This window comes from Bison bison, unplaced genomic scaffold, assembly GCF_000754665.1.
Source record: "Bison bison bison isolate TAMUID 2011002044 unplaced genomic scaffold, Bison_UMD1.0 scf7180017864289, whole genome shotgun sequence".
NCBI lineage: Eukaryota > Metazoa > Chordata > Mammalia > Artiodactyla > Bovidae > Bison > Bison bison.
Genome location: NW_011494861.1, coordinates 9,438,150 through 9,453,811, shown reverse-complemented (window position 1 = coordinate 9,453,811; position 15,662 = coordinate 9,438,150). Strand labels below are relative to the sequence as shown.

Genomic DNA, 15,662 nt, shown 5'->3' with positions numbered 1-15,662 from the left:
AATCATGCCTCTCCACCCCACCCCCCACTGATCTGCAGCTAGCACTCCCCAGACACCCACGTGCTGCAGCCACCAGCTTGGGCCTGGCTGTGGTGGCCACCCCAAGGCGCTCACCCGCATCACACTGTCCACGGTGAAGCCTGCACCCTCCGTGCCCAGGTCCCGCAGCAGTCGCGCCAGCAGTGCCATCTGGCTCATGGCCAGGTGAGTTGAGGAGTTGGCTTTCAGCGGCTGGACCAGGTAAGATGGGATGACCTGGAGAGACTTCACTTCCTTAAACAAGGCTATCTCCTAGAGAGACCAACAGCATCTGCTAAGTTTTACTGGAAAATGAGAGGGGTTACTGATTGCTAGTCGCAAAGTAAACACTGAGGGAAAAAATGGGAAATAAAAGATGACAGTGACATATGACGGTAAAGTCATTTGTCTGTAAGCGCCTATTTCTTTTTAAGATATGATAACAATTAAGAACAAAAGCCTGAATCATCAGAAATAAGAACCATGATCACTTAGAGATGAATTAAAGCTTTACAGAAAGTGTGATTAAAACCTTAGTTTCTCTTCTCAGGCTCTCACAACCTTAAGAAAAATATTTTCTAATTTCTAAAATTCTAAAAGAAATTAAGTCTTGCTGTAAGAACCTCCATTTCAGTATTTTTAAACTTTAGCCAAGCGTGTAACAGGCACATATTGAGATGGACTGATCCCTGATGGGTTGAGATGAAAGAGGGTAAGTGCCTCCACACGTTCTACTGTCTCCACTCAAGTATTTCTATAATTAAGATATTCATCACTTAACTAGCCAGATGCAAGGCAAGAAAAAATGATAAAATATTAAAGGGAAAGACTGAAGAAATGATAAAATATCGATGAAACATGAGCTGTAACAGACAGAAGTCTGTTTTTGGCAGGTCTGTGGCCACACCACCCAAACACCTTCTCATTCTGGCAGCACCGTTGGCTCTGCCTCTGGGCCCATGAGTGGCTGGAAACCAATGGGGAGGAGGAGGGAGGGGAGCCCCCGAGAGCAGCAGAACATTGACCTCCCTGGGAGACACAGATGCCGCGCACAAGGGGCCGCACATGGCCACACGGTGTAGGCCGTCGGAAGCTGGTGCAGTATGGGAACGCCTGCACACGGAGGGCGCTCAGCACCACTGCCGTCCTGGAGGTGAACGTGGCTTGGAAACAATTAGGGGCACGTTCAATGCATCCTTTGAAAGAGTTCCCCCAAATAACGCCACTCACTCATTTTCCCTGAACGTTTTAGTTCATTAAATAAAACAAGATCGGTGGTTCTTCCTGGTGGAGAAACTATGGAAGTTTTGGCTTCCTTCCCTAGAAAGCTGGCCTGCTCATGGCACTGGGTTCACGTTTGGAGGAGCTCACAGACACCCTGCACCTTAACCTGAGGTCTCCTGGCCCAGATGGATTCCTGACAAGAGAGCAAAGCACACTCCTGTGCTGCCTGGCTCAGCGTGGGCCCCAGACTCCCAGCTGCTCACATCCACCTTGGCTCCCCCAGTGCCCAGGCGAGAGGAGGCATGTTGGTAGAAAGAATAAAGGCACTTCATCAAGACTGTGACCTGTTTATTATTAACTCCACTTTTCTATTCTGGTCTGGCTCTCCATATATTTTTATTTATTAAAATTAAAAGCCTATGCTAAATAAGAGAAACAAAGAAAAACTGTACATTGTAGCCATGTTTAAGGCAGCATTTTGCTGGGTCAGAGGAGAAGGAAGTTATGATGGTGAATCACACGGCATAACCTATGACTGGCTTGAACAGATGGGACCTTGTAAGGTACTATACTAAGAAAGCCAAGTATCTCCGGTTATGTGTTTATTATTGATGGCTTCAAACATCCTGGGGAAATCTGTACCTGAATAAAATTAGAAGACATAACCCGGAGGCGAGCAGAAGAGTCTCCAGTTCTCGTGAGCAAGACAGGAATCGTCCTCTCCACACAGTGAGCCGTTTCAAGTCTGCCCAGTTTGTGTTTAGGAATATACTGTGTAATTATCATTTTCAACAGTTTCAAAGATGCCTGAAAGACCTAAGAAAAAAGTGAGAAACACGGATAAGCCACTCAACTCAATTCCACTAAAAAGAAACATGAAATTTACTCTCAGTAATCAACAGGAATGTTACACTGAAAACTACACGCTGTCTGAAGGACTGAAAATGGCCAACTGCCAACTGCTGTGCACACAGTTCCCTGCACACGGAGGGCACGGGCTCATCTCTGTGTGTTATGAGGTCTCCGACACCGCCCCTTGAGACCGAGGGTCTGACGTTTCTGCTGAACTGCATAAGGTACTGTGTGAATGCAGACAATGGTGTAACTGGGGATGTTCATTCTTATGGCCCTTTCAGAGTTAGGAAAGTTCACTGGTAACTCCAAGCTCCTCAGATGTCGGGAAGATCAAACGTGAACGTAGCGTGAACAGTACGGCGGCCAGGCCTCTGTGCACACAGGGCCAGAGGGCACGGCCCATGGGAACAGAGCCCAGGCTCCTCGGCGACCGGGTTTCTTACTCAAGGTCTTCATCCCTAGTGACCTTGCGCTTGGTGATGACAGTGAGTGGACCAGGCTGCTTCCCGGGACACCCTGACCTCCAGGGGATGGCCCGGCAGCTCTCGGCAGACATGCGGGCCCCTGTGGGGTGGCGGGACTCACTGGGGTCACGATGTCGCGGATGGCTCTCCTGACGAGGAAGACGGCGGCCCTCAGCGTGCTCTTCAGGTCCTCTTTTGGGGTGCCCACGGGCGTGTCCGTCAGCTGCTTATGCAGGGTGAGGAGCGCGTCCTCCCGGTGCGACCACGTCTTGGAGTAGGCTCCGGCCACCTGGGAGGGCAGGGGGCGGCCTTCAGGGTGGGCGGTCGGCCCTGTCCCCACCCTAGCACCCCTGGCTTTGGTTTGTGTCAACAAGACACAGCTTTTCTAAACACAGGACCTCCACCCTCTGGGTACATGGGTTTGGAGTAATACTGCTCCTAGCATGGAAAGTTTTAAGTCTGTGTCCATTAAAACACGGACAGTATTAAAAGCTCCAACAGGAGAACTTCTCGAGGCTAATGACGCTCTGGTATTTTCTTTGCTCTGCTGTCCTCGACCCTGGAGCCAGCAGTGCTCCGGGCGGGAGCTGGGTCTGGGCCCCAGGCCTGTGAGCACCGCAAGGAAAGGCCCTGGTTGGGATGTCCCTGGTGGTCCAGTGGTTAAAAGTCCACCTCTCAGTGCAGAGGACACAGGTTCAATCTCTGGCTGGGGAGCCAGGATCCTCCATGCTGTAGCGCGTGGGCAAATAATTAAAACAGAAAAATAAATAGAAAGAAAGGCCAGGCTCAAAGGGACGCCATCAGGAGACCTGAAATCCTAGCTGATGCTCGTGCTCTCCCACGTGATGACCGATCATCAGGACGTTCCCACTGGACGGTGAGGACGAGGGTGGGACCGGCAGAGGACCAGGAGCCCTGTGGAGCCGCCCATCCCACCCGCCACTGGCCTCTTTCCTTACCAGGGCCTCTCCTAGCACGTCCACAGCAGAGCTGGCTTCCCGCAAGGCCTTCTCCGTCAGGGGCTCTGGCTCGCCTGCGGTGTCTGCCCTTCGAGCCTCGTCGCCGAGCACATCTCTCCTCTCTGCCTCGGAGACCGCCGCCCCGAGCTGCTTGCGGGTCACGGGGAGAGGCCGTTCATCGTAGGGCAGGGAATCAGGCTGTGGGAGGACAGGGCAGCTACAGGGCCTGGCATGGGGTCCCCCCCTCGCCTGCTGCTCCCCGTCTACACCCATAGGCTGACTGCCTGGGACATGTCTGGTCTGAACGATGGTATTTTACTGAAGTATCAGTCTCGTCAGGTTAGAATAATTTATGAATTGGGTGTAAATGAAAAAATCAGACAGGAGTTTCTATTCCCTTCTAAGCTTGTTACAGACCTAATCAACAAGCTGTCTAGATTCTGCCACAATTACTGCTCACCACTAGAGATTTCAACAGCCAAAAAACCACTAGAGTAAAACTTATTACATTCTTCTTCTGGAAAGACCTCTGGTATTTTCTTAGTTCGTTAGTTTACTTGTAACTATCAAGCCTCCTCTGAACGCATCCATTGTCCAGCAGCCCTGCACTAACACACATGGTGGAAGCCCTGGGTCCTTCTGTCACTCCTTCCAGCGCCTGCAAACCTGCGGCCCTCAGCAGAGGCCTCCCGTGGCCTGTCCTCAGTGACCCACATGAGCAATGAGGCTGCCAGGTGATGAGGCCGGTCTAGCCAGGGTAAACCTGGGGCCTGGGGATGGGCTCAGGGTAGGACAGATTCCGCCCACCCTCCCCCACCTCCCCGATGGCAAGATGTCCAGACCGGAAGCTGAGGCCCCTGGGACAGGTCCAGCCCACTGAGAGGGCATCCGGAACCAAGAAAGCGGACCCGCAAGATAGGAGTCAAACCTACCCTGAAACCCATGTGGACTCTTAAGACTCCCAGTTATAAACACCAGTAGCCCATTGGAAACAGGCTTTCTGCCATCTGCCACACAGGCAGCTCTAACAGGGATGGCCTCGTACACGACTTGTCCTGAGATCCTGTCAGGGCGGGAACCTCACTCATTCCCAGAAACACCCTCTCCCACACTGCAGCACGTCTTTGCAGAGAGCAGCAGAGGCTCACAGGAGGCAGTCTTAGTCACTGGCGGTGTTCCTGAATGCAGGGCGGGGAAGGAGGCCCCCTGCTTTTGTTCTCTGCTACACTCGTTCCCCAGGAAAGCCCCCACAAGACACAGGGCCTCCATGTCTGCCCACGGCGGGAACCTGAGTTACCTACGTGGGTCTTGGGAGGGGGATCAGTGGCGGGAGGTGGCCGGTCCACTGTGGGACGCTGAGGAGACACGTCCAGGCAGTGTGATGAAGGCTTCTCCTGAAGAAAAGGGTCCGCAAGCCGGTTTTCTGACACCCTTTCCTCTGGCTGTGGCAGGGGGCGCATGGGCGGCTGGTGGTGGGGGCTGCTGGGACAGGCCAGGGGCTGCAGGGGCAGGTCGAGAGGCCTTCTCATCTGGGGGAAAATGGGCCGTTCAGCTCCCAGTGTCCCCGCCACACAGACCCCACCTCGTTCCCCAGGGGAGCGCTGGCTTGGGAAGACACAGGTGGAAGCTGCACTAACAAGGCCACGTCACGGCCCCCGACTGCCTGATGTTACCGCGTGGATCACTCAGGGGACGCTGTACCAAAGCAGGGTGGCTGCTCACAGAGTGGGTGCTGCAGCGTGGAGGCTGCAGGTGGGCGGGAGCACCCGGGCTGGACCCACACGGCCGGTGCTGGTCCCTGTGTGTCTGCAGAGCAGGCTACTTCATGTCACTCTAACAAGTGCAGTGGGCTCAGCTGTGGTCGTGTGCTGGGCTGGCGGAAAGTGCTTTAGGCAGACGACCACATTTCAGGTTCCTTGTTCTCACCGCCATGGAAACAATGGGGAAACTGAGTCCCAGGGAGGATGAGGAATGAGTTTGAGACCACAGAGTGGGGCGGGTGGAGTGGGGCCAGGAGCCAGCAGTGACAGCTAGAGCCTGCACTCCCCGTGCTATCCCCTGGGCACCAGGCCTGTCTCCTGGCCTGGAACATGGGTCTGGACATGGGACCCTCCCCTATTGGCCCGAGCTGTCAGGGGCCCCTCTCCCTGTGCTTCCCAGGACCACATGGGTGGGGCTGCCACCAGGAGACACAGCCATCTGCTGGGAGGCTTCCCCGCTGACCTGCCCCATGTCCATCATTGGAGTCCTCCTGCAGGAGCCTGTGAAGGCTGAGCCCCTGATGCCCACCCGTGTGGATTCGGAGAATAGCTCTCCCGGCCCCCCAACTCCGGGTCCTGCTGCAGGCCCCACCCACCAGCTCGGCGTCCACCAGCTCGTGCAGCTGCAGCTGCTCATACACGCGGCTGCGGAATCGCTCCATCTGTTGCTTCTTCTCCTTGGCCAGGTCGTAGTCTTCTTTCTCCACGGCACAGCGCTTCTCCACCTCGTACCTGCCCAGGCGCTCCCCTACCTGGAGCACACAGCGTCAGCTCTCGTTTCACAGACTTGCTCCCAGTGCAGAGACCGTTTCAAAGTTAACGGTTCGAGGACGGTGTGGGCGACCAGCCTCATGTCCGGGAGACGGGGGAAGGACACAGGGAATGGAGGGGACTGGCCACGGTCGCCTGCAAGCTCACAGCGGTTTAAGCATCTCAGCTTCCTGCTGCCTTAGATGGCATGCGGCCCTGAGGAGGGCTCTGCAGGACTACATGCTCGTGGTCTCTCTCATCTGCTTACACCCCTGAATCCACGCTAACCCTGTGGCCTTCTGAGGCCTGGCCCTTCTCTGGGCAGGCGCCAGGGTAATCAGACACAAAGCCTATCGCGGGTGGCAGAGGAGCTGTTTCCCAGAGGCAGTACCTTCTGCAAGTCAGCGATGGCTTGTTTCAGCTTCTTGGCGTAGTCATAGCGCTCCTTCTGCACGGCCTCACGCTTCCGTTCGTCTAACCGACGGATGATCTGTGCCACTTCTGGGTCCTGGTACATGTCAAAGGCTAAGTCGTCTAGTGGAGAGATATAATCAGACTTCCTACAGGAAAGAATAGAATATTTTAGAGCCAGTTTTAATCTACGTGATACTGCAGGGGAGGTGCTCTCCACACACTCAGGGCTAAAGATGGGAGATGCCCGCCCCTATGGTATTTCCTGCCAACAAACCTCATTTACTCACTCTCTCATCTATCACCCGCTCATTCATTCTCATTCACTCACTTGTTCACATTCACTCACTCGTTCACATTTGCTCATGCACTTACTCACTCACTCACTCATCCACTCGTTCATTCTCATTCACTCGCTCAGTCACTCACTCATTCACTCACCTCTTTCCCCACTCATTCACTCTCTCACTCATGCACTCATTCATATTCACTCATTTCATTCACTCATTCACATTCACTCTCATTCATTCACTCACTCACTCATTCAACAGATATCTCAAATGCAGACTGTGCCCAGCTCTGCTCTGGGTGCTGGGACATGACAGTGCACGAGAATCAGCTCCTGAATCATTTGGAGACTTGGGAAACCAACATCAGAGCTGGCCACGACTAGGCCCTGGCCTTGCAGAGGCTGATTTGGGGGGACTCAGGCTGAGCCCAGGCTTCCATTTCATGCCACAGTAACAGTGACAAGTGTTAAAGATGCTACCACTGGGCTTGTACATCAAGGTGTCCAACTGTACACCATCACCCGGTTCTGCAGATCAGAAAGATCCTTCCTGGAATAAATGACCCAAACATGATCTAAATGACTGGTTTCTCATGAACTCTGACCTCCATTCCTTCCTCCTAGTTCTATGACAGGACAGCAGCTCCTGGGCCTGATGTCTAGAACCATGACACTGATCTAACTCCTCAACAGAAGAGTTAGGGACGTGGTTCAGAACCTCCCCATCTGCGGAATCAGACGTAAACACTTCCTGTTAACTTTGGCTCGGGGGTCCTTATGTGCTGGGAAACTTATTAAAGATGTTATCTGTCATAAGTTTAGCTGATTAATGATAAATTCAAGCAGGACAGGGGACCACGTCCCCTTTCAAAATCATCCTATTTCTGTATGCCTTGACTCAGGTACTGGTGGGCACAGCAGCAGGCACGGTGGCCGCGGCACCTCTATTAACCTCAGTGAGGACTGACCAGCAGAATGTCTCCATGTGCCCAAGGTCACAGTGACTATTTTTACCTAAATACATACCATATTCTCAAATCTAACTTGCTCTGCCCTGAAGCTCCAGAGATGAAACCAACACTTCATTCTACCATAGAACCCTACAGAGGTTGAGATGATGTTGGAACACCCAGCGTCAGCAGTGCCCACCACTCACAATGCCCCAGCGGCGCCTGTGGACTCAGCCTCAGGTGTGGCCCGTGACCTGCTAAGACCTCACTTCACCTTCAGGAAAACCCTGGGTGGGGGCGCAGCAGGACAGGAAGCTGCAGTCTGCTGTCCCCCGTGGCTAACTTGAAAAAGAACTGATTTAAACAGAAGTCACCGTTCCCCAGAGGGCTTTTATCAGAGATACTGAGCCATCAGTGAGCTTGGTCATCTCTGCTCACGAGGGCAGAGCCGCAGGTGGTGCCACCACGATGCTGAAGGAAGCGGAGACGGCACCTGCTGTCAGTGCCCGCCTCCCCCAGGTGCTCCTCATGCCAACCTGACAAGGGGAGGCATCCGCGTGGCTTGTGTAGGTGGGATGGCTCACCCTGCACTGTGCCTTCTTACACACTGAACTGTAAGCGTGGCCTCCACTCCAAGGCACCACGCACACCACCACCTGAGGCGACCCCTGGTCCGCCTCTCACTCAGGCTGCGGGGACAATGAAACCCAGGCCTGTAGGGGCTGGGGAGCTCTGTGGGGACGGGTTCACTGTCTGCCGGGCGCATGACTGGTATCGCCGTGGCTCCGAGTGACAGGCTGGAGAATCGACCCCACATCTGATGCAAACAGAAGAGCCGGCTGTTCTGACCACGTGCCCGTAAGCATGGAGTGACACACACCACAGGTCATGGGCAAACACCATCTACTAATATCGAGGCATCTTATCTTTTCTAAGCATCTTATCCTTTCACTCTTGGGGAGCTGCTGTCAGAAATGGGGCCCTGGGTGTCATTTTGAATTCCTCTCTCCTTAGGCTGGGTGCTGTTAGGCAGGGTGCTGAGGACTTGGTCCCAGAGAGGTGCTGGGACACAGGGAGGAAAGAGCTGTACCCTCAGCTCTGCCCTCCAAGCCTGACCTGCTAAAGAGGCAGCAGGATGGCTAAGTCTTGCACAACTGCGTGCATGCAGAGCGTGGAGAGGCGCTCAGGAGAACCTGGAGACGGGCAGAGGCGCGCAGGAGAACCTGGAGACGGGCAGGTCTCACTCCCTTAAGGACTGAAGCTCTGAGCAGAGGGAGGATGAAGCTCAGTAACTGACAATCTTGGTCAATTGTTCCGTCTATGAATTTACCTGTGCCACTAAAACATCAAAGGATGGCTGACGGCTCTTTTGTTTGGTGATACTGAACCACACAGGAAATGAAGTCCTCTCTGAAGGGTGCTGAATGAAACGTGCTAAACAGAAGGGTGACCTTAATCTGCAGTGTATTCACGACAATCCCATCAGCGGCTTATTCAGCTCCAGACCGCGCTTTGGGGCCCCCGAGTCCAGGGTCCTTTAGAGCTGGCTTCCAGGGAGGAAGTCCCAGAAGTTTACGGCCTGGGGCGGGCGGGGCTCTTACCCAGAGCAAGTTCCTTCAAGAGCTGGGTCCTCCGCATTGTGCCCCAGGTAGTGATCAATCAGCTTCTCTCTGGAGGTCTGTGGGGGAAGTTCCGCTTAGTATCTCAGAGGAAAAGGAACAACGTAAAACAAAGGGATGATATGATATGAAGGGGCTTTGGTGATCCCGTTTGCTGGCGGGACAACTAAACTTCTCGAGCAAAGGAAAGTTTAAAACAACAGCTGCTGAAAAATCACCTGCGAGCTGGTCACCAGACACTTCTGTGAAAATTTATAGGATGACACTTTTGTGACAAAAATGAATGACCCCTCCTTGTTAGAAATAAATGTCTCTCTTTAGGAATGAAACTTCCCAGACTTACAATATTGCTTTCATCACCAAAGTCTGCAGGGTCTCCAATGATATTTACTGCAACCAAAGCAACCTAAGAGAGAATTCACCAACAGAAATTAAGTATAAATGTTAGACAGGACTTAACCCCTTTATAACACTCTGATTCATCCTGTCATCAAATGGGATGATGTACATCTAAATGCACTAATTGCAAAATCTCATGCTAACGTAGAATTATTAATGATTTTCAAATTACATAATATTCTAATGTTGAATCAAGTAGCTATTTTAATGTTTGAAGGATGTTAAAACAGTAACAAAGTTTCAATGCAGCCTTATATTGAAACATCCACCTGAGTTAAGAATGGGATCATATCTACCTGATGGTGGTAAGTTAGACAATGAATGAAAACCGACATTAACGCAGCTCAGTTTGTCCGAGGCAGTGATTCTCCCATGACATGCTCCTGCCCTCGAGAATCACTGAGGCTGAGCTAAAACCCAAGGAACCCCTGGTGAACAAGGAGAGGAAGTGGAGGAAAGAGACGGTTCAGAACTCTGCTGTCATGTATGGACAAGGCACCTGACTCTGTCTCAGACTCTCCTCCAGCTCACCTGCTCAGCATAAACTCTGACTGGCTGGAACACTTGCGTGCCTCTGGAAGGGGCAAGGAGTGTTATAAATATCTGCTTCAATTAAAAAGACTGCTCTGATGCCTCTGATTTCCACTGTGTTAATTATGCCAAAGCAACAGAAAGGGAACCAGAGAGATTCTGGACTGCATGCCACATGAAATCACCTTCCCAATTTCCATCAGGGGATTTACCTTACAAAAGTCTACCTAGAACAGTGTTGTCCAATAGAAATATGATGCCACACAGATAATTTTAAGTTTTCTACTTGGCAGAGTAAAACAAAGTTTAAAAGAAACAGATAAAATTGATTGTAACAATATATTTAAACTTAATACATCCAAAATGTCTCATCTTGTTACTGAGTCTGGGTGACACACACAGCCCATGCCCGTGGACCAGTCACGCCCCCAGCATACACGGCCACATGTGACTGGTGGCCCTGAATCGGAGGAACAGCTCCAGCGAGCCCAGCACTGCCCCACAGACAGCACCCTGAAGGAAGAGTGCAGGTTCTTCTATGAGGGGAGACACCACTGAGGGGCAGGCCCATGCGTCTCACCTGGTTATACACATTGTACTTGTTGACGTGGTTTTGGTGAAAGATGAGCTTCAGAAACTGCCCCACTGCATCCACATACACCGACTTCAGTTCCCGGGCTTTGCAGCCTGTCTTCTCATTGTCACAGAGAGACACGTAGCTGGAAGAAAGAACACACCTATGGAACCACGACGGTGCAGAAACGCGCTGTCCTTGGCTCCCAGTGAATTCCACAGGTTCCAAGGAAGATTAGGCTTGGAATGAAAGAAAAAAAAACAAAGCCTGGGCAAAGTCCAGAAGTCAAACTCTAAACAGTGTTCTCCAGACAAGTTCTGCATCTGAAAAGCAGCCTGAACACGACCGATCAGCGGGAACGCTGCTCAGTGAACACGCTTGGCATGCAGCAGGTGTGCACAAGCTGTGAGATCCCGGACCCACACGTGAGGGTGTGAGCAAGCACCACGGCAAGGGGGATGCCGCAGTGTTTACCCACTTTGAGGCAAAACTGTTCAGGCTAGACATCCCCACTATACACGCTAAATTCCACCCTTACCCAAGCCTCCGGAATCGCTCTGCTTGATACGGGGTGAAGTACTCCGGCAGGCTCTCACTGATGTAGAACTCAACTTTGCTGGGGATCATGTACTGATGCGCGAGCAGCTGCAGCTTCCTTATTCGACAACGCTCCACCATCTGAAGAACAATTTCTTGTGGGAACTGGCAAAACCTGAAAGCAAGCACAGTCCTGTTTTCCTGCAGGATCACCATGGAGGGTTTCAGGCAGTCCCCAGCCACACGTCCAGGTAATGGGGCAGCTCTGTGGGTTCTGACGCTGCAGGGGCCCTGGTCCTGGCCCCCTCAAAGCCTTCCAGTCACAGCTGGAACTCAGAGTGGGGTCTGCCGGGCCCCCAGAGTGAATCAAACTTGGAGCGGCTAGTTTGTGGTTTGAAATGAAACCCAAAGTTTATCATGAGATAGACACACGAGATAAACAAGAGGCTGTCCAAGTGAGCCAGAGGATTTCCTGCTGGAACCCACACACTTGGGGAAACCCCTCGCTTTATAGAGTCCTGAGTGGAGTGAGCAATGAGCAATATGTCCTGAGTGCCTCTCACACTTGTTTCAGCAGCCTGGAGGAGAAGCCTACGGTTGACCCCACTGGAGCGTCAGTTTTGCTCAGAAGGCACACAGCCGTCAGAAACCTCAATGCGCAGTACATAATCATGACCAGGGAGACAACACTAGGCTTTGACAGTGGGTGGGGCGTGTGCCGAGCAGGCCAGGCTGGGTGTGCCCAGCAGCAGGTGTCCAGGGGCTACTGGAGCCCAGGAAGTCCTGAGGATGGGGCAGTAGGCAGGGCCCCTCCAGCACACGTCACGATGCCTTAGAGTGCAGTGGTGACCTGGCGGCTGGCCCGCATGGCCCTCTCCCGCCTCTCCTCCCAGCTGCCTCACTACACCCCTCCAGACAGCTACACACACACGCGAGATGGCCCGGGGAGCCTCCTGTGACCCATCCCTGCTCTCCTGGCCCCATCTCATTTCTTAGCTTCCCCTTCAGCCAACATCACAGGTCACTGACCTCCACGAGGCCGAGTACGACATGCACCTGCCGGTCCTGACCTGGCCCTTCCTGTCCTGTCTATGCCCTGGGTAGGGTTCCAGGCTCCCTTCCCTATGCAGACTCGCCGTGCGTGAGGCATACGCCTGACCCCATGGCTTTGAAAACCTCCCCTCGGGGAGGAACCCCAAGCACACACCACCCTGAGCCTGAACTTGTGCACCTCACAGGTGACCTGACACTGCACACAGGCATCCGAGAGGCGTGAGACACCACGCAGACGAACACGCTCCCCGCCCAGCTCCCCGCCCCGCCTGCCAGCCTCCTGCCCGTCCTGACAGAAGGAGTGCACAGGGAGGAACGTTAGGCTGAGCAGATGGGGCTCTGGGCACTTCTGTGTTTGGCTGAGAAAGTGGGGCCAGTGACGACAGACAGAACACTCTTATTCTGGGGGTGAGATCCCTGGGGTTTCCTAATACTGAGTTTTCAAAATTGCCACTTTTGTTAAAAGAGACACATGTGGGGCAGGACAGCCAGGAAATGGGGAACCTAGCAACTCGAGCTTCAAATACCCTTCGGCCAAGGCTGCTGTAGACATTTATGATGTTTACTGTTTCTCAATGCAGGGCACAGACACTGTAATTGGTGGTGAGACCATTCTAGACATAGGGACGCAGTAATCTGTGTGAAAAAAATCCTTTATTATTAAAAAAAAACAACTACAAAATTGTTTAAGGAAAACTAAGACTACTGACAAAATTTTGAAGTTGTATATTTTAAAACCCTTCAAAAAAAAAAAAGCTATGGGAATTCCCTGGTGGTACAGTGGTTAGAACTCGACGTTTTTACTGCTGTGGCCAGAGTCTGATGCCTGTCCATGCCTATTGGGAAATGAAGATCCTGTAAACCATGCAGTGCAACCAAAAAAAAAAAAAAAAGGCTATGATTTAGCTATTCAAAGGTAGCTTATTGAGAGTTTATAGATGAATCAACACTACCCCTCAAACTGATTAAAAGAAAGGACAATACATTGTAAAAGCAATGAAGGGAAACCCCATGCAAAATGGAGCCAGAGAAGACCTGAGCAGACCTTTCTCCAGAGAGGACATACAACAGATGACCAACAGGCGCATGGAAAGATGCTCCGCATCACTGATCATTAGAGCAACGCAAATCAAACCTACAATGAGACATCACCTCACATCAGCCACAATGATTATCATCAAAAAAATCCACGAATAAATGCTGGGGAAGGAGTGCAGAGAAGGGAACCCTCCTACACAGTAGGTGGGAATGTAAATTGGTATGGACACCATGGAGAACAGTATGGAGGTTCCCTAAAAAACTAAAACTAGAGCTACCATACGACCCTGAAATCCCACTCCTAGGCACGTACCTGGAGAAAAACATGATCAAAAGGATACATGCACCCCAGTGTTCACTGCAGCACTGTTTACAATGGCCAAGACACACGAATGGATAAAGAAGATATGCTACATGTATACAGTGGACTACTACTCAGTCATTAAAAAGAATGAAATAATGTCATTTGCAGGACATGGATGGACCTAGAGAGAGTCATACTGAGTGAAGTAAGTCAAAGAGGGAGAAATATCATATGACATTCCTTATATGTGGACTCTAAAAAGAAATGATACAAATGAACTTACTTACAAAATAGAAAGAGACTCACAGACTTAGAGAATGAACTACCGTTGCTGGGGAGGTGCGGAGGAAGGGACAGTTAGGGAGCGTGGGATGGACCTGTACACATCGCTATATTTAAAGGAAATAATCAACAAGGACCTACTGTATGGCAGAGAGAACTCTGCTCAATGTTATGCGGCAGCCTGGAAGGGAGGAGAGTTTGGGGAGAATGGATACGTGTATATGTATGGCTGAGGCCCTTCCTGTTCACCTGAAATTATCACAACATCGTTAAACAGCTATACCTCAACACAAAATAAAAAGTTCTAAAAAATTTTTTAAATTGACATACAAAAAATAAAATGGAGCTGGGTCCCTGAGGGGAGCCTTAGGCACGCCCTCCCTTCACCCCAGCCACAGAGACACCGTCATCACCCTGATCTCCTCTCTCCTCCAGTGGACTGTGCTTCAGAGCAGCCCCTGCCAGTTGCCCCTCTTCCCTATAAAGTGAGGTTCTTCTCTCTCCTTTGTCCCGATTCACCCATACTCTCCCCAGCGTGCCTGTCCCAAAAGCAATTTCTCTGCCATTCTGCAATCAGCTCATTCCGAGGGTAAAACAACTGACTGCTTTATTTAAGGCTTACGTCACACGGTGTTCAGAAGTGGGGTCTGCACCTCCCAGAATATTGGAAATAAAAGCAAAAATAAATAAATTGGACCTGATTAAACTTAAACGCTTTTGCACAACAAAGGAAACTATAAGCAAGGTGAAAAGACAGCCTTCAGAATGGGAGAAAATAATAGCAACCAAAGCAACGGACAAAGAATTAGTCTCAAAAATATACAAGCAACTCCTGCAGCTCAATTCCAGAAAAATAAATGACCCAATCAAACAATGGGCCAAAGAACTAAATAGACATTTCTCCAAAGAAGACATACAGATGGATAACAAACACATGAAAAGATGCTCAACATCACTCATTTATCAGAGAAACGGAAATCAAAACCACTATGAGGTACCATCTCATGCCAGTCAGAATGGCTGTGATCCAAAAGTCTAAAAACAATAAATGCTGGAGAGGGTGTGGAGAAAAGGGAACCCTCTCTTACACTGTTGGTGGGAATGCAAACTAGTACAGCCACTATGGAGAACAGTGTGGAGATTCCTTAAAAAACTGGAAATAGAACTGCCATATGATCCAGCAATCCCACTGCTGGGCATACACACCGAGGAAACCAGAATTTAAAGAGACACGTGTACCCCAATGTTCATCGCAGCACTGTTTATAATAGCCAGGGCATGGACGCAACCTAGATGTCCATCAGCAGATGAATGGATAAGAAAGCTGTGGTACATATACACAATGGATTATTACTCAGCCATTAAAAAGAATACATTTGAATCAGTTCTAATGAGGTGGATGAAACTGGAGCCTATTATACAGAGTGAAGTAAACCAGAGAGAAAAACACCAATACAGTATACTAATGCATATATATGAAATTTAGTAAGATGGTAACGATAACCCTGTATGCGAGACAGCAAAAGAGACACAGATGTATAGAACAGTCTTTTGGACTCTGTAGCGGGGGGGGGGATGATTTGGGAGAACGGCATTGAAACATGTATAATATCATATGTGAAACGAATCTCCAGTCCAGGTTCGA

The 15,662-nt window shown here is 50.9% G+C and overlaps 1 protein-coding gene across 1 annotated transcript in view; it reads right to left on the bottom strand.

Moving 5' to 3' along the window:
* The window catches only part of CEP104 (centrosomal protein 104kDa), a 39,028-nt gene that overhangs the window by 12,484 nt on the left and 10,882 nt on the right, over window positions 1–15,662 (bottom strand). Inside the window, exons 3-13 of the mRNA XM_010849966.1 lie at window positions 11,342–11,515; window positions 10,810–10,948; window positions 9,643–9,705; window positions 9,282–9,358; window positions 6,422–6,590; window positions 5,877–6,032; window positions 4,822–5,049; window positions 3,521–3,718; window positions 2,683–2,850; window positions 1,885–2,058; window positions 115–291 (exon numbers count right to left, since the gene is read on the bottom strand). Coding sequence (XP_010848268.1) covers window positions 115–291; window positions 1,885–2,058; window positions 2,683–2,850; window positions 3,521–3,718; window positions 4,822–5,049; window positions 5,877–6,032; window positions 6,422–6,590; window positions 9,282–9,358; window positions 9,643–9,705; window positions 10,810–10,948; window positions 11,342–11,515 — 1,723 coding nt within the window. The remainder of the gene's footprint in view (window positions 1–114; window positions 292–1,884; window positions 2,059–2,682; window positions 2,851–3,520; window positions 3,719–4,821; window positions 5,050–5,876; window positions 6,033–6,421; window positions 6,591–9,281; window positions 9,359–9,642; window positions 9,706–10,809; window positions 10,949–11,341; window positions 11,516–15,662) is intronic.